This window comes from Somniosus microcephalus, chromosome 21, assembly GCF_052327205.1.
Source record: "Somniosus microcephalus isolate GS21.2 chromosome 21, FLI_Smic_1.0, whole genome shotgun sequence".
Lineage (NCBI taxonomy): Eukaryota > Metazoa > Chordata > Chondrichthyes > Squaliformes > Somniosidae > Somniosus > Somniosus microcephalus.
The window spans coordinates 44,140,847-44,160,486 of NC_141007.1; the positions used below are offsets into that span (position 1 = coordinate 44,140,847).

A 19,640-nucleotide genomic window follows, 5' to 3' on the forward strand; every position below is an offset into this window, starting at 1 on the left:
TTGCTGGTCTCTAGCCTGTGCTTTCAGGTCATGTAATTGCTTACAGAGTTCCATCACAAACCTCCGTATTCTGTCTACGTCCTCACTTCCTGTGACCAGTACCTCGGGCAGTCTCATTGCTCTCCCTGGTTCATGCTTGAATAAAGATCACTTGAAATCAGTACACACTCGTCTCTGTCTGCTTTGGGGAAGCGAGAAAACCCCCAACAAAACATTTTAATGAAATGTGTTGTAACATTGTGGTTTCCACTGATGCTTCAGCGGAAATTTAGATAGATATACAGTGCTTTCCAAAATGTGTTGACAGGAGTAAACTGAATAATAAGTATGGCTGCACAAATATTTCACCTTCTTCAGTTCCTTTTCTTTTTAATGATATCTGGAGAACAGACAGGTAGGAAATGGCTTTGCTGTGAAATCTTTCAAATGTTTAATAATTGCGGTATATTATACGCAAAGAAAATGTTCAAGCTCCATTTAAAAATTATATTAGTCTAAAGTTATCTGACGCACTCAATCTGTCTTTGGAATTCTCTTCCGAAAGCCCTCTGCCCTCGGTTCAGCTTTAAGACTCTCTCTAAAACCCACCTCTTTAACCAAGATCCGGATCACTCCTAATCTCTGCTCTTTGGCTTGGTGTTGGATTCCCTCACACCTCTGTTGGAGAACTTTGGGACATTTCTCTACGTTAGAAGGACTTTATAAAAATGCAAGTTGTTGTATTATTATGTGGCGATGTGATAACTTGAATGTGATTTTGATTAAAGCTTAAAATGATGAAATATAAATATTTTAATAAAATAATTGTTATTTACATACAGAAAGTAAAATGTTACAAATAGAGTTCTTGGTAGAACAGCATTGAACCTGATGCTGCACAGGGCAGAGGGCGTCAGCGCAGGGCTGCACCGGGCTGCAGGAGATGCCCCCAACACAGGGTTTACAGGCCGAGGATGACCTTCCTCAACATGACTGAGCAGCAGTGCCAAAGGAGGCTGAGACTTTCACGAGAGGTAGTCGCTGACATCTGCGCAATGCTGCACGAACACCTGGAGCCCAGAGGGGCGGGTGGACACCCTTTTCCCTTGGTTGTTAAAGTCACCACCGCCCTCAATTGTTTTGCTTCAGGGTCTTTCCAGGGATCATCAGCAGACATCAGCGGCATCTCCCAGTTGGCTGCACACACTTGCATCATGCAGGTAACCAATGCCCTCTTTGCAAAGGCGCACAATTACATTCACTGTTCCACGGATGAAACGAGTGTAACCGCGCATGTGGTTGGCTTTGCAAAGATGGCAGGCTTGCCAAGGGTTCAGGGCTTCGTCGACTGCATACAGCTGTATTTGTCAACCACAGGGGCTTCCACTCCCTTAATGTCCAGCTGGTGTGTAACCACAGGAAGGAAATTATGCATGTTTGCGCGAAGTACCCTGGCAGTTGCCATGACTCCTTCATCCTGCGGCAGCCTACTGTGCCGCCGCTCTTCAATCCGCCAACCCAACTTTCCGGATAGCTACTTGGAGACAAGGACTATCCCCATAAGACGTGGCTAATGACACTGTTGAGGAGGCCGTCAAACAAAGCAGAGGAGCACTACAATGCCAGCTACATTTCCACAAGAGCCATCATCGAGCAAACCATCGGCTTGCTCGAAATGTGATTCAGATGCCTTGACAGATCAGGTGGAGCCGTACAGTACTCAGCAGCCTAGGTCTCCAGAATCATCGTGGTCTGCTGTGCACTTCACAACATCGCACAGTATTGTGGCTTGCAGCTGCCTGAGGAACAAGTGGCTTAGTGCATAGCCTCCTCAGGAGGAGGAGGAGGAGAAGGAGGAGGAGGAAGACCTTGTGGAGGCAGATGAGCCAGCTCCAGCAGCACGCGAGCACATTGCTGCCCGTGATGCAAGGGATGTGTGAATCTTTGCCAGATTCGCTTAGGTAGACGAATCAAACACATGTGGCTGGCACCTTCTTATCACACCATACACAATGTACAAGAACCTGTGGGTTCCTATCACTCTCACCACCATCATTACAAATGCAAGTCACCCTGAGCCCTCAATGTGCAACTTCCATTTCCCAGATCACATAGGCCAGAACTTCAACTGTTTGCCATCACTTTTGTTTAATACATGCACAAAAGGATGACAATGGCAAATATTAAACACAACAAAAGACAACAGAAGAGAACACCAAGGCCTAGAAATTCACTGGCGCCTCGTTTGGGGCGCCAGCCTCGCCTGGGCACCGGAAATCTCACCCCGGAAGGAGCCGCTTGCGCTAGCCTGATATTCAGTTTCAGCGCCCCAAATGGAAGCAGGGCGCTGCTCGAGGCGCCCCACATCCCTCTTGGGGCGCTGCAACTGAATATCGCAGCGCAACGTGCCGCAGCGCCACATGCTGCGACATGGCGCGCTGTGGTACTGCAGGCCTTCCTCCCCTTCTTAAAGGGGAGGGGCCTGCACCAGCGCGATCGGAGATCACGAGTGCCGGCAAAAGAGCCCGGCACCGAGGAGAAGTGCCGGGCTCTTGGGACACAGCTGGCACTGCCCGGGGGGGGCTCAGGAGGCCGGGGACAGCGGCGCGAGGAGGTGCTGGCAGGCGGCCAGCGAACAAAATGGCTGCCCGCACCTCCCCTTTAATTAGCGCCACTACCGCCACAGGTAGGCCCCCCTGAACCGGTCACAATTTGTGACCGGCGCTACAGCAGGGGGCGCGACCAAATATCGCGTTAGGGGTGGTAGCTGGGTGCTGCGCACACCAATGACGTCATCGGTGGCGGCGCAGCGCTACAGGCTAACGCTGCCATTAGCGCCCCGCTAAATTTCGCGGGAGGCGTGGCCAGTGGCGCTAAAACCACTAAGTGCCCTCTTTGGGTGCTAACTGGTGGCGCAACCCAACGAATTTCTAGGCCCAAGTGATGACCCTTGTGACTAATTGTGCTTTATCTTCCTCTTATGCGTGCTTCTACATAGTGCTTCCCCTGTGCCTTCTGCAGATGTGGAGGCACCTTGCTCACTTTCATGCTGCTTCTGCTTCAACAGCTTTGGTGGGTGTCCTCTGGGTTTGCGAGCCTGTGAGGTCTCGGCAACAGTCTGCTCCTCCTGTGGCTGTGCAGGGGGTGAGACGCCCATCTCAGTTGGGTGAGGAGTCTGGTGGGGCTGTGACCGAAGGCTACGCAGTGGCATGGTCGTGTGAGTGCTTGGAGAGGAGCCCACACTTCCTTGTTATCTGCCACCAACATCCCTCTCATGGGTCAGCCCCACTTCAGTGCCAGCAAGTGGCTGGACAGCACCTTGCTGCACATCAGGGGGGCCACGAGGATCCGTATCTGCATTGGCAGTCCTCCTCAAAAGGACTTCCATGAAGCTCAATAGCTGCCCATCGCTCCTCCAGAGATGTCAATCTAGTCTGAACATTCAGCATGTTTTCCTGACACTGGTGACTTATTTCCTCCATAACCATAGCCATCCTTTCCACGGAGGTAGCCATCCTTTCCACGGAGGTTGCCATCCTATCCGTGGTGGTGCGTTCATGCACCATTGCCTCCACAAAGGCACTGCTCATGTTAGACATGGACCCCTCCATCCTCTCCACACTCACAGTAACCCTGGATGCAAAACCTGCCAGAGACTCCTGCACTTGTTCCTGAAGTTCCAGCAGCGCGCTCTTTCTGGATGGCCCCAGAGGCACAGGATCCACATGCAGCTGAGCAGAGCTGGGAGCACCCTGCGGCCTCCGACGAGGACTCTCCACTGCTGTCCCTGTCTCCACGGATGCTCACTTGTGAGCTGTGATACACCAGCTGACAACACTACTCTATCTCGCGAAGGTCCCACCGAGGTGTGCGTATCTGCGCTGGTGCTGGGTGCGCTTAATTCTGCTGATGCTGCGCCTTCAGAGGTTGCAGCTTCTGTAGGGGGTGGCGCATGAGCCCAGTCAGTTATGCCTCTGACTGCCCGTGAGCAGTTCGAATCGCCCCCACGCCCCTGAGATTCTCGACACCGGACTTAGGTACAGGTAGCGATGCAGAAAAGACTCGAGTAGACAGGTGGTTTGGATGTAAGCAAAACTCAGGATTTTATTAAACAGGAAAAGTTAATACAGTCTTAAGAGAAATTACCAGTATATAAAATTACAGGCAAATACAAACAACTATACTTATACAGGGAATGCGGAACACACGGCACATCGAGGGAAAACAACTATCTTAACAATCCCCTTATCCTTATCCCACCCCCTTATACCTAACTAGATTAAGCTATAAGGGGCCAGAATTCATGCTCACCAATCAAAAGGATTTGTTGGACTCAAAACAGCGGTGGGGTTCGGGATTCGCTCTTGGTGATCTCTGGATCCTGCCGTCGTCACGTGGTCTCCAGGTGCTGCAAGGGCGTTGTCCAGGTTCGAGTACCCCAAATTTAAAGTCTCTGTTTGGGTACTTTACCTTGCAGGGATGATTCTTCTTCTTCAGCCGACAGTTTGAGTTTGCATGAAGATAGTCGCAGGTTGGCTGAGGCTTAAGGCCCAATGATTCGAAGCCTACCCTCAGTTCATCTCCTCAGTTGGTCTTCCTCAGTTGGTCTTCCCTCCTCCCCTCATCGTGTCCTGCCTCGCCTGGCCTGAATTGTCCGTGTCCGCCCGACGCAGTGCCTGGGCGATTTCCAGATGGAGTGGCAAAAGGCACGGGCAAAGGCCAGGGGGTAAGCACGGGACGGGGAAAGAGCAACAGCCACGCGGGCGAGGGGCAGAAGAGCCGAGCAGAGCAGAGAGAGAAGAGAGAGATTGCTACCCGGGGCCTTCAATTATACTCCTATGGATGGCCCTTAGCTGCGCGCCAAATCAGGTTAGTTCTTTGTCTTAATCTTGGCGGGCTGTTTTAAATAATGGTAGCAATCCATACTAACTGTTTTTAGATGGCCGGTAATTGCATTTACCGGCCCGATAATTGACTTGTTTTGTCATGAATGTTCCTTGATGGGCCTGTCCAGCCTCGATGGCTTTCTTAATCTGTTTCCGATTATATATGTAAACTGCTTGATGGCCTTAACTATAGGCCTAACTGAATTTAGATTTGTCTCCAATTCGGTCTAATACATAATTCAAAGTCCTGTCTGGTTTCAAAATACAAAGTCTCTCTTCACAGAAACTGCAGCTTTGGTTTCGATCTCTCCACAAGCTGTCTGCGTTGCAGAGTCCATTTTAAAATCTCACAGGCTTTCTGCCACGAGGCACGGACGCCATCTTGGGTACCCTTTTTGATTTAAAATGTCCACGCAGGGTCCCGTTTATTAATAACAACCTTCGGGGAAATGTAGAAATTTTGCAAATCTTACACTTCCTCTGAGGAGTCTTCAGGCTCTTCCTCCTGGACAGTGGGGAGGGGGGCTCTCGATGGTCTTCTGGGGAGTAAAAGCATGAGTTAGACATGTGATATTAATGTTGCATGCACATCGAATTGTGCAGATGATGATAAGTCAATTTATATGAGCAGCAGATGCCATATCAGTCACTCATGCAATGTAAATGAGAGAGATGCAAATCTATTCTGTCACCAGCTTGCTCTGCTGCGCCCATCTGACTGTCCCCCACTTCCAGATCCTCATCAACTCCGATTATTTCGAGTGCCGCATCCTCAGCGTTGGTCAGATGGGAAATGGAAGGTGGCCCTCCTCCTGTCCTAGCCCTCTCCCTCTTATTGTGGGCTCTCTATTCCTGCAATGAGGGACACAAGTGGAGTTTGAGTGAGAATGATGGAGTGAGTGTAGAGAATCCATAGCATAGACGCTTAGAAGGAGACAAAGATGGAGTGATGTGCCAACACCAATGGTCCTCCCTGTGCATTGTTAGTTGTTGGCATTGCATAATAGTGATAGCGAGTGTGAGGGCAGCATAGTCGAATAGTGAAGTGATTGTGTACATAGAGAGAGAGGGATGGTTAAGAGTGCAAGGGATGTAAGGGTAAAGTGGGATGTGCAGGAGTAGGTTGACAATGCAGAGTGCTGGTGATGAGAGGAGATGGGGAGCAGATTGATACTCACTTTTCCTGAGCGTACCAGGTCATTAAACCTTTTCCTGCACTGGACCCAGGAGCGAGCACACAACGATCTGGAGCTGACCTCCTCAGCAATTTGCAGCCAGGCTGCTTTGCTTTGCTGAGGAGGCTTCCTCCGTCCAGAGGATGGGAAGAGTACCTCCTTGCGCCCTCTCCCTCCCTCAACAAGAGCATGAAGGGAGTCATCATCAAAACAGGGAGAGGCCTTAGCTCTTGTAGCAGTCATGGGAGCAGTTGGCAACACGAAATCCAACATTAAAGGATGAGAATGAAACAAGGCTGCATGGGCTGCTTAAATGCAGTTGGCTGACAGACGTCAGCAGAGGCGAGCAGCAGACCCGAAACCACTAATGGGCCAGTTAGCACGCACGCAGGGATTCAATAGGGCAATTAAGGGAAAATTCCAATTTCTGACCAGCTGAAAGCGGCGGCGGGACCGGAACCCGACGACCACCTGGCCCACACCCAACCCGCCTCAGGAATTAAAATCGTGCCCCTGGACACTCAGATGATGCAAGGGAGCCATCTTTCTCCAGTGACATGAAATGTTAGAGATTACCCTCAATGGTCCCCTCTTTCTACACCTCTATTCTTTAATTCAAGAAATATTTACACAAAGGGAAAGTTTTGTTTGATAATTGATGATCGCATTCAGAGCTTTCTGACTGTACTGACGATATTTTCAATTGTGTATTTTACAGATGTCCGTGTTTCCCAGTCTCCTCTCATTAAACAAGTGAAAAATGGAGAATCAGTTTCAATAAACTGTGAATTTTCATCCACAGAAGTGACCCTTGTAGGCACCTATTTAAAAAGGAACTTTTCAAATCCCATTGAGCTGATCTATGTCCACAAACAAGGTAATACGATACACGAGTCATACAGGAGTCGCCTTGTGTATGAAGGAGATGTGAAAAAATTCACCATAACCCTCAAAGATCTTCGGGAAAATGACATGGATATTTACTTCTGTGTCTTTGGACTGAGACTTGGTGAAGTATCAGACCGATTCGGACAAGGAACAATGCTTTTTGTCTCAGGTATGTTTAATGTTTCAAATATTCATCTGACATAATTTACTGAAATGAAACTTTTACTTAAAAACGATGTCCCAGAATTTGCGGTCGAGATGACGGTGAACTGGCAGCGATCGCCGTCAATCCGCCTTTGAAACTGACCGCACCTTCGGGATTTGGCGCAGGCGCTTGCGGAAGTCCCGAAGTTCCGGTCGGTCAGTGACAGCTCCGAAACAGGCTGCGCTGTGCACTTCCGACACAATCTGTGTAATCAGCCAAATCAAGTAAACTGACAGAAACTTCGGCTCTTCCGCAGTAATTACGCTGTTAGATTCCTCACTAAAAGTTAAACCCAAAGGGATTAGGTGTAACTGGGGTTTTAACAGTGTATTGACTGCTAAACAAATGTTAAGGGCCTGGAAAACTAATTTTAATGTTGTGCAGTGTGAAATTTGTCCATTTTACTTAAAATTAAAAATTTTCAGAAACTTAAAAAAAAAGTTTAAAGTTTGCCCATCTCTAGCTCAGGTTTGCCTTTTTCCAATATGAGAAGCCCAATCTTTGTTTTGCACTCTCTAACATTTTTAAAAAGTTAGAATTTTAAGAGCTTACTCATTTCCTGGTTCGCTGTCTGAGAGACTTCTGCATTTGATTGGCTGCTTAGACAGCCTGCTGACGTCACAGCAGCTCGCAGAAGGGAATCCCCACTACAGTCCATTGATTTCAATTGGAAGTCGTAAAACCTGAAGTTCTCGACACAGGGATCGCGAGATCCTTGTGCGCAGTGTACTGCGGGACCAGCAGCGAACGCCTTCACTTTGCTGCTTGTTGTGTATGTACCTTTAAGAGAATAACTGGTCTCAGACTGCAGTACCGGCAGTGACCACCCCTGTATAAAAGGCGCTAGTGAGCCTCTGTAGTTTCAGTTTCCCGATTGACTTCAATCAGAAAAGACTTGTTTTGTTCAACTCCTGCTGTCCGTGTCTCAATCATTCATGGACATAATACTGGCGACGAGCAGATACGAACTTACCTACAGTCTGCACCACCTCCTGGGATCCATTCCTGCAGCGAAGTGAGCAGAGGTCGAGGCCAGAAGGAAGAAAGAAGCAGTAGAAATGGGCGTCGACCGTGGGCATCCACCCCTGTGTTAGCGGAGTTGAAGATTGCTGGAGAAGCTGTCGAAAGCGGGGCCTGGTTCCTGTCGATGGTGCTTCAGCTAATCGGGCTGGTGGCAGGTAGTACACTGATCCTTCCTGGGCTGCGGAGGTCGCGAACTCGAGCGGGTGGCTTGCAACTGGGCCGAGCAGCGTTGTCGGGAAGAGGAGAGAGAGAGGGTGGAGCACACAGGACGCGGCCGGTGCTACGAAGCCGGGCTGCGTATAGACCCGAGAAGAGGGAGGCAAGAGTCCCACAGGGTTGTTCCATGACGGGAAAATAATAAAAAAAGAAATATTAAACGTGCAAGCTGCAGGTTGCAACGGAAACCGCGGAAAGCAGCGCTAGCAACAGCGGGGAAGAAGGCAAAGCGCGGGAGGCGCCATCTTAATCAGCGGGGAAGAAGGCAAAGCGCGGGAGGTGCCATTTTGTTAAATCGGGAAAGAAGGCAAAGCGCGGGAGGCGCCATTTTAGATTTTCAAGATGCCGAAGACTGGCTGTATCACTGCCTTTGATAATACAATAGAGGACTGGACCATGTATGTGGAAAGAGTCAAGGTATATTGCGAGGCAAGCGAAATAGCCGATGAGAAAAAGGCATCGGTATTGCTAAACTTAATGGGCGCTAGAACGTACGGCCTATTGCGGGACCTGATTACTCCAGCCAAACTGAAGGCGAAGAGTTTTAACGAAATTGTTGCTGTCCTACAGGAACACCTAAACCCTGCACCGCTGTTGATAGCAGAAAGATTTAAATTCCACAGGAGAACTCAGCATAAAGATGAGAGCAATGCTGAGCACCTTACGGAACTACGCAAGCTATCAAAGCACTGCCAGTTCAGAGCAGGACTGGCAGATACCCTACGGGACAAATTTGTCTGTGGACTCCTGAGTGAAGGAACACAGAAGAAGTTACTCTCAGAGAAAGAGCTGACGCTAGATAAGGCTTTCAGCGTGGCAGTATCGTACGAAGCAGCAGCCAGGGGAGCTGCAGAAATTCAACAAAAGCCACAGGAATACGGCACCCACGAAATGACACGGGGATTTGCAAAATGTTATTGCTGCGGCAGAACTAACCATGACCAGAAGGACTGCTGGTCCAAAGACAAAATATGCAGGCAATGCGGAAAGATGGGACACATTGCACGAGTTTGCAGGTCTGGGAAGAAGACCAGCGACAACAAAAAGGCTACTAAGGAACCGTACAAGAAAGTACAAAAGATGACGGACAGTAGTTCCGAAGACCAGATGAGCGATAGTGAATCCGGGAACAGGAGACTAAGCTGTCTCAAACTTCACAATGTAATTGCAAAAGAGGATCACCGAACCATTTGGGTCACCCTCACGATAGCAGGGTCCCAAGTTAAAATGGAATTGGATACAGGATCAGCGCTAACCGTCATGAATCGACGAGACTACGAGCGGCTATTCTCATACATACCCTTGAGAGAGACATCCATCGTCTTGACGACATATACGGGGCAAAAAGTATACCCCAGAGGAAAAATAAGGGTGCCTGTCGAATACAACGGCAAGAAAATACGGAAATTGATCTCTACATACTGCAAAATGGTGGACCACCGTTATTGGGACGTGAATGGATCAGGAAGATAAGCTTAGATTGGCACTCCATTCATGCAATGACGGTGGACAGTAAAAAAGATGACGACGTCACTCCTGGACGATTGTCAACAATCTTAGCCAACGCCAAAGAGGTATTTCAACAAGAACTGGGCACTCTTAAAGGCGTAACCGCCTCAATAAAAATAGAAGAGAATGCAATTCCCAAGTTTTTCAAAGCAAGACCGGTACCATATGCAATTCGCCCAGCCGTCGAGGCAGAGCTGGAGAATCTGGAGAAGGCAGGCGTGTTGTCTAAGGTTGACTGGAGAAAGTGGGCGACACCCATCGTTCCTGTCATGAAGAAAACGTTAAGCAATAAGTCTGAGGAGCCAAGGAAGGTTCGCATCTGTGGGGATTTCAAGGTGACGGTGAACCCAGTCCTTCACACAGTACAATATCCTCTTCCAAGGATAGAAGACATCTTCGCCTCACTGTCTGGAGGGAAGCGTTTTACAAAAATTGACCTAGCACAAGCATATTTGCAGATGGAGGTTGAAGAATCCTCTAGGAAGTATCTCACGATAAACACTCACAAAGGTCTTTACCAGTATCATCGATTGGTATTCGGAGTAGCATTGGCTCCGGCGATATGGCAAAGAGCGATGGAACAAGTCCTGCAAGGGATTCCGGGGACTCAGTCTTACTTGGACGACATCCTTGTGACAGGTGAAGATGACAGTGAACACCTTAACAGCCTAGAACAGGTGCTCACTAGACTATGGGAACATGGGCTACGAGCCAACCGCCCCAAGTGCGAGTTTTTTAAGAAACAGATATTGTATTGTGGCCACGTGATTGATGAAGAGGGGTTACATAAGTCCCCTGACAAAATTGAAGCGGTTGTTAAGGCCCCAGCGCCTGAAAATGTGTCGCAACTGAGGTCATTCCTTGGATTGGTGAATTACTACCATAAGTTTTTGCCGAATTTGTCGACAATTCTGCACCCACTGAACGCCCTGCTACGAACGGGAGTAGCATGGAAATTGAGCAATGACTGTATGCGGGCCTTTCAGAAGAGTAAGGACTTAATCACTTCAAGAGAAGTATTGGCTCACTACAACCCAGCACTGCCGATCAGACTGGCGTGTGATGCGTCTCCCTACGGCATTGGGGCGGTACTGTCACATAAATTCCTTGATGGTTTAGAGAGGCCGATAGCTTTTGCGTCACGCTCGTTAACTTCTGCCGAGCGTAACTACGCCCAGATTGACAGAGAGGCCCTCAGCCTAGTGTGGGGGGTGAAGAAGTTCAATCACTACCTGCACGGTCAAAAATTTACTCTACTAACCGATCATCAACCTCTTGTCTCCATTTTCAACCCTCAGAAGGGCGTACCGATAATGACAGCATAACGGCTGCAGAGGTGGTCCCTTTTCCTAGGGGCACACCAATATGACATCGAGTACAAAGGAACTAAACAGCATGGGAATGCTGATGGATTGTCACGCCTACCGTTGCCGACGGTGGAAGAAGAAGACCTTGCAGTGGATCCAATGGAGTTATTCCACTCAACCATAGTCGAATGTCTCCCTGTGACGAATGCAAACATAGAAAAGGAAACACGGAATGACCCGACACTATCACGGGTCTATGATTTAATGGTGAGGGGATGGCCAGCACATGGCGAACCACTGCTGCCAGCATTCTCGCCGAGAAGAGAACAGCTGTCAGTGTGCAGAGGAACCTTGATGTGTGGATCCAGAGTAGTAATTCCACCTAAGTTGACGGATAGAGTGCTCAATGAGCTTCATGAGGGTCATCTGGGTGGGGTAAAAATGAAGAACTTAGCCAGAGCGTTTGTGTGGTGGCCGGGAATCGATAGAGAAATCGAAGAGATGACCAAGAGCTGTGCAGGATGCCAGAAGGTCCAAAACGCCCCACCACAAGCTCCTCTGCATCCATGGGAGTGGCCCTCATCTCCATGGCAAAGGGTGCACATTGATTTTGCTGGTCCCTTCATGGACTCGATGTTTTTAATTGCGGTGGATGCACATTCAAAGTGGCCAGAGGTAATAAAAATGTCCTCAACCACCATGGAAAAAACTATCACAGTTTTACGAACCATATTCACCAGGAATGGGCTGCCTGAACAGATTTGCTCTGACAATGGACCACAGTTTGTGTCTGAAGAGTTCCGGAGGTTTTTAAAGAACAATGGTGTTAAGCATTACACATCTGCCCCATATCATCCAGCCACTAATGGATTGGCTGAGAGGTTTGTTCAAACATTCAAGAAGGCTATCAAGGCAATGTGTAATGAAGATATACCCCTACAACACAAGGTGGACAACTTCTTGTTTGCCTACCGGAATGCGACACATGCGGTTAACAACCAAACTCCAGCCATGATGTTCTTCAATCGAAGACTACGATGCCGCTTGGATTTGGTTAAGCCAAACGTCTGAAGAGATGTGGAGAACAGGCAGTTTCAGAATATGAATGAAAGGCCGACCAGGAGTTTTAAGATAGGTCAACCAGTTTTGGCCCGGGACTACCGCACTGAGAAATGGCAGCCAGGAACGATTTGTACACGGCAAGGACCTCTCATGTATACCGTAGACGTTGGAGAGAGCATTGTAAGACACCATGCTGACCAGATTCTAGAGTCACTGGAAAACGTCAACTCCACACCACGATCTGATACACCTGGCAATGAAATCGACGTACCAATTGCAGCTACCGCAGAATCGGTGATATTGGAAGCAGATGAACCAAACAACGACATTGATCCCGACTCAACCTTGCCAGAAGAACCTGATACCCCAAAGAGGCGTTATCCAGACAGAATCAGGAAGCCTCCTCAAAGACTGAACTTATAATTGCTTAAACTTAACCAATGTATCTAGCAACCGTAATTGTGATTGTAATTAGTTATCATTTAGTTGTTAAATGAATGTTATGTACTGTTTATCTAAAAGGGGAGGAATTGTTGTGTATGTACCTTTAAGAGAATAACTGGTCTCAGACTGCAGTACCGGCAGTGACCACCCCTGTATAAAAGGCGCTAGTGAGCCTCTGTAGTTTCAGTTTCCCGATTGACTTCAATCAGTAAAGACTTGTTTTGTTCAACTCCTGCTGTCTGTGTCTCAATCATTCACGGACATAATACTGCTGACCGCAAATTCTGGGCCAGTCTGTCTCTTTACTGCATTCTTATCTTCTGTAATGGATTCAAGACACTTGTAGAAAAAGAAAAGAAAATCATTTAATGACAAACAAATATATATGAAATGTGCACTTCTTTTGTCAAAACAATAATATATTTTGTATCCTCCCAGACCCCAACATGGAGCGCTGCCCAGACGGCTGTGTGGAAGCAGGAAAGTGCAAAGAAATTTCATATAAGGATCCAATTGTGATTGGTGTGATTGTTACTGCAATAGTTGCCATGCTTTGTGTACTGGTTCTGTTACTTTGGCATGTAAGTTTATAAAACAAATATTTATTAAATTAGACTTTATAGATATTAAATAATACAAAGTGAAACAAATGAAATCAAATACAAATAGTTCTAGTGAAGAATTTACCAGATTGTTAAACTGGTTTAAAAAACTGTTGCTCTGAAGAACAAATTGTATGTCATTTACTGTCCATTTGAAAATGGATACCTGTAAATCATATGCTGTCTGCTTTTTCCTTGCCTGGGATACACTCAAAGAACCTGAGACATATGCATTAAAAAGATTATGGGTTGTCCCGATCTATGATACTCCCCTCACCTCCCTCCTCCATGGAAACAGGGAGGAGATTTGTGATCTTTAAAAATTCTAAGTGACTGCCTTCCTTTTCAAGACTTCTGATTTCTCTGAAATATGAGGTTAATATAATCAAACTTGGTTTTACCAGTCTTGACAAGAGCCTCAACACGTAAGTCAAAATTTGTCTAATAGACTATATTAATGTCCCAAAAATCTTTGGGGGTGCAATCCTGGCAGATTCTCCAGGATCATACGGATGGCTGAACTCCAGGATCATGGGGTGAGAGGGGACTGGGTCCCTCAGCCCTCACAACAATGCTCGCCCTACCGTCTGCAGCCCGCTACGTCATTTATTTTCCATTCAGTTGTGTAATTAAGTCATTCTCAAACCTTTCTGTCGGGGGGACGCCCTCCAAATATGGACATATTTCTGGGGACTCCCTGTTCTAACTTCAGAAAGGTTGTGGGTGTCGCCCAATGGAAGACAGTGCAGAGAATGTCTTTTATTAGAGAAACAGAAATAATATGCTAACAAGCACAGTAAAATATAGAAAGCTGATGCCAAATGAACAGACTTTTCCAGGATCCACCAGGCTTCCTTGTTGACCCCTAGGGTCCAGGGATCTCTGTTTGAAAATCTAAGGGCTGGATTTTGCAGGTGGTCAGCGGGCACGATCGGTGGCGGGTCGGTGGGAAAGTGTTTTTTTTCCCCAGCAGGTCGGGACCCTGCTATGAACCCACCATCACGCGCCTTTACCAAATGTCGGGTCTGCCAGCGTTGAGCAGACCCGACACGCAGCAGCCGGAGAGGCAATTAAAATCATTAGTGGCTTGTTTACAGTCACTTATCAAAGTTTTTTTTCCCAGCTTTTTGGATTTGACAGGTCGCCCACCGGTTTCCCGCTGTGCCTAGACCTCATCAGTGAAGCTGAGGCGGAGGTCAGTGGCCATTGAATCAGCTCCCAGCTGATTGAGAAATGTTCCCTTAACCACTAGCTTCTCTAAACTGCATTTCCACTACAGATTCAGAATGCTGCAAGCCTTTACACAAGTCTCCATCCAGTCTGACCTCATGACCTCTCCCACCATTGACAGATCGCCATCTATTCCATCAGCATGGGTGCCCTTGAAACTCTCTCACCTTGGTCCTCAGAATCCCACCATGATCAGCCCCAACACCAGCAGCACCAGGCACACCATCATCACCAGGCACACCAGCAGCACCAACAACAACACCAACCTTCTCCGCAAACAACTGATGCTGCATAGGGCACAGGGCATCAGCACCTGAGCACATTGCTGCCTGGGAAGCCAGGGATGGCATCACCATGGCCAGATTTACTTCACTTGACGCTGTACACCCTGGCTGCCACATGATGCGCCAGGTTGGCACCACCCCACAACAATATCATAAAGCATCCCTACAATGACCAAGCCATTCCTTTCACACTCATCACTATTGCGGGGTTACCATTATGTCTCACCATTCACTGCAACTCACTAAGCCACTTCCAAAGGTGCACACAAATCTGTCCAAGAGCGCAAAGTGTTGAAAATAAAGGTTTCAACGTTTAACACCACATTAACAGAAACTTTACATGAACATTGCATAAAACACCCAAGTGCTTACCCTTGTGTATTGTTAATCAGTATGTTAACCATTGAAATGTTTGCGGTACTGCACCCAGGTCCTCCTGACCACATCCCGGCTTGTGCCCTCCTGTGCAATGCGAAACCAGGCTGTGTTGATCTCCTGGGGAGGTCTCTTCCTCCCATGGGAAGGGAAGAGGACCACCCTGTGTGCTGTGCATGGGAGAGCCTAGGTGCAGCCCTGCACCTCTGTGCAGTGCTTGTCAGTGTTTGCAGCACCTCAATGCTATAGAACACCGACAGCACAAATGTCAAAATAAAGTTGGGCATGGTCCCTTTAACGAAACCGACTGATGACACGTCATCAAATGACATCACCAGACCAGCTTACTCTACTTGGCCGGCAAATGCGCTGGGTAGGCCTTATCATGGTAAATTCATTTCAGAGACTGGGATCAAGACAGCAGTGGGATCGGGACCTGCTACCAACGTCAACCGCCATGGACCCATCGAGGTTCGTAAAATCCAGCCCTAAGTAATAATTCAGAGTAATGTGATTTTTTTTAAATATCTTAATTTTTAGGTGAAGAGGCTCTGCCAATGTGACCAGCCACAGCGAGGGCGAGCTCCGAACTCAGTGTTTGAAGACATGAACCTGGTTCGAACACAAAGCATGGCACGATAGTTCTCAAATGAATTGTGTTAATTTGACTGGATGTTTCGATTCACTTTTGCTATGAAAGGTGAAATGTATCAATGGAATTGTAAAATTCTTAACTTTTTACAAATTTATAGTGCCTTCATAATTCTTTTTACAATGTAAGAGTTTGTTAAATATAAAACAAATGATGTTTTTACTTTATAGAATTAGTAAAGTGCCGGCTTTGTAGAAGCTGGTACTTGTATACGTGTCACATGTATATTGTGATTGAACAGTACACCATTGTATGGGGGAGAAATGTCATTTGTACAGCTCTTTCATCTCATTAAAAAATCTCCCTTTCTCTCTGCTCTTCCCTGCCCTCACTGCCTTTAAGTGTCCATGTACTGTTCCACAGGCAAGAGAGTAAGCCCACATGCCCCTGCTGCCAGGCATCTATCAATGTCACACTTGTAGTACGAGTGTGAAACAGGAGGACGTGCCTGCCTGTGAGGAGCATCTGATCTTTAATCAGTGCCTCCCTTTAATTAAGACTTCACCCTCCCTCGTATTGAAACAAGATTCATATTAACATCTGCTCTCATTTTTTTCCCACAATATCAAAATTGTGGAATTTCTTAACTCCCTTCATCTTTCCTTCCTCCTACAATCTAATGGCTTTTTAAAACCTAAGCCTAATATCTCCTTATCCTGCTTCTCAAGATCTTTTCAACCTTGCTGGATCCTTGCACAAGTGTCCTTGTGTCTTTACCAGGTTTCTCAATTTAACAAACAAGGCTAAATCTCAGCTGCAGCATGATATTAAAACAAAACTCTGTGGCAAGGCATACAAACTGAGTCCACGAGTGCCTTCTTACAGTTTGTCTTGTTTTACAAGCCTGTTCGCAAGAGCTTTTGTTCTTAAAAACTGATGCAGAGTACAACTGAATTATGAAACAATGTCAGGAATACCTTGATGGAAACATAGCCACGTGCTGTGATGAATCAAAGAATCTTACAGCAGTGCTATTGAAAAACATGTTCAGGAAATGTGGACATCAGTGGTGATATCTCAGTGTGACGTTACAGCTGACATTTAGTGATTTAGTGACATTTAGTGATTAGGTTTATCACAAGGCCTAAGTAGGGTGTTTTTTTAAATTTGAATGATAGTTTCCTCTTATCTAGTATGCAATGCCTTGAATATGCTTTAGTGTCAGTAACAGTATATTTACGTGAACATTTTTATGTACAGGAAACTTTCGATTAACCGGCCACTAAATAACCGGAACGCTCTATCCACCGGCAAAATTCAGGAGTCGGTTCAGATAACTTTTTTTACTTTTAGTTACTTTTTTTACTCCATTTGTGGCTGTGCAAGCGTGTAGCTGAAGCTGTTGCTAAGCTACAGAGACGCTTGCAACTTGTGCCGATTGTTTTGAAGCGGTAAGCAACAGGGTTTGTTGCTTTTTACGGAGCTCTGAGCTCCGTATCTTTTACTATAGCATTCGGTTATCTGGCATTGTTGATGGACCGGCACCAGGTCGGTCCCGTCCGTGCCAGATACCAGAAAGTTTCCTGTACTTTATATGCAGTATTTTAATGTTTCAATACTACTTTGCGCTTTAAATTACATTTATTCTAATCTGTTAGATTTGGAAGAAATAATTGTGTTCAAATATTGTCAAGTTGTTTTTCTGTTAAATGTTCCACTTTTAAAGCACCTTCTCCACTGCTGTTTGAATATTTTGTGAAAATGATTTAAAGCTAAGAAAATAGTCATGGTATCCCAGCTCACTTTGCTCCAGCATTTTAGCCAGAGAGTGAATGTGGAGAAAAGGGTGGGGGTTGAATCTTGTCCCTGCATGTGAAATAAAAGAAGCTAAAAGACAGAGAATGCTGAAGTCTCTAAGACGATGATAACTCCCAGGTCAAGAGCTGGTCCTTAACCTAGATAAGAAAGCTGGTTGCTAGCGGACCAACATACCCAACATAGGAAACTGCTCTTGATTGTAGTATTTGAAAGCACCATGCAAGGGCACTAATCTTCACCTCTCCAGGGTCCAATGTACCATATACTGCACCCTTGTATGTTCACCACCACCATCCTGGCATTTGTCTGAATAGAAAGGAAATCCACTCTACTTAACGTCCATGTTGTTTGTGACTTAAGAGCAACGCATCTATTCAGGTCTGTGCCTGGTTTCCAAGCAGCGGTCATGATTTATTCATCTTGTGCCAATCCTCTGTGCTGTCTTTATTCCAACCAGGCTGCCGGGTCACAGGCTGGCTTCTGGGCGACAAGGGTAACCCCCCTTCAAGCATGGCTCATGACTCCTGTCAGGAACCTGGACACTTCTGCAGACGTGGCCTACAATGAGAGCCATGCTGCCACCAGAAACATCAGTGAGCAAACCATCGGCGTACTGAAGCAATGCTTTTGCTGCCTCAACAAGGGAGGAGCTTTTCAGTACAGCCCTAACCATGTATCCAGATGTGTGGCCGTATGCTGCACAATTTCACGATAATGAGGGACCAGTCACTACTGGGCTGCAAGAATGAAGGAGGATGAGGAGGAGAAAGAACAGCACGGAGAAGAGGAAGTGCATTAGCATCAAATTGTCACTCATCCAAGAGCGCTTCACATGAGCTATTCCTCCCATCCCCAATGCACCTACAGCTCCGTAATCCTTATCACCACCGTCCTTTCTGCCCCCAAGAGAAAATAGGACCTCCCTCCTCCTGTTGACGGCCTGGACCAGGGCCTCAAAGCTGCATCTGATTGCCTGGGTGCCCTCTCTGTAGCTCTTCCAGCCATTTTAACCCTTTGAGAATGTTTCACTGCTGTCTACAGCCAAAGTGCATCTCTCCGTAAAGAGGTGCTGGCTGACCTTGAGTGGTGTCAGTAAAGTCTGATTTCCCACCCTCCCCAAACAGGCACACAGCCAATAAGTCGTGAGGGTAGTGCTGGCTGCACGTCTGATTCATGATAGTGAGCTGGCAGCACTAATTTCACGTGATGAAGGATTGGCATAGCACGCTTTAACACGTTGTGATGCTATTTCATCCTGCAAGAGAAAAGATAAGGTAGGTGAGCCTTTTCCCTCACACCCGTATTGTCATATGGAACTTGGTTAATTTGGCTTCTGAAAAGTGTCCATGTTTAGTTCATACAATATAGAGCAAAAAAAGTGGTTGGCATCAATGGAGAGAGGAAGAGTGAGAGAGAGATACAGATTTCACTGAGCAACAGCCAGTGATCAAGATTGAAGTAAGGCCTTGGGATGTTTATAGTACTGCCATACTATAACCATCCCACCACATACCACTGCAACCTACAGAAGGGGATGTTGATGTACAATAAATGTAAACTTGTTTGCATACAAATTGGCTGAACGACAGTGTGTTGACTGGAAACTACTAAATAAGGCAAGGCCACTTCCAGTTTGATAAAGAGAATAGTGTATAAAAAAGAAGCTTTAGTGTTAAGTTGAGAGAAAAAAAGAGAGCTACCTTTTTGACTGCATGCCTACACACAGAACTGCTGATAAAACTCTGCTTGTAAACTGCATTAGACTCTGAAGAAATTATACTCCGCATTTAAATTGTTTTTTGTGTTAAAGTGGCAAAAATAAAGTGATTAAAACAAGGCTGAATTCTTTACTACTCAACTGAACAACAGAAGATTGTTTAAAAACAGCAACCAGAAGTGCATTTTTACCAATCCCACCCTTGCAGAAGCTAACGTGGTCCGTGTCTAACCCAACTGGGTAAATTGCATACTAATTAAAGGAATTTAACTCTCAGCACTAGAGTGGTATTGGCTAGAAATGATTGCAGTATTTATTCATATATTAA

The 19,640-nt window shown here is 46.6% G+C and overlaps 1 gene segment (V, D, J or C); it reads left to right on the forward strand.

Moving 5' to 3' along the window:
• The first annotated feature begins 305 nt into the window (after positions 1-305).
• LOC147102755 (Ig kappa chain V-V region T1-like) lies at positions 306-19,431 on the forward strand. The segment is given in 4 exon segments: positions 306-394; positions 6,759-7,097; positions 13,133-13,275; positions 15,726-19,431. Coding segments are annotated over 4 exon segments (651 nt in total).
• Positions 19,432-19,640: the final 209 nt, after the last annotated feature.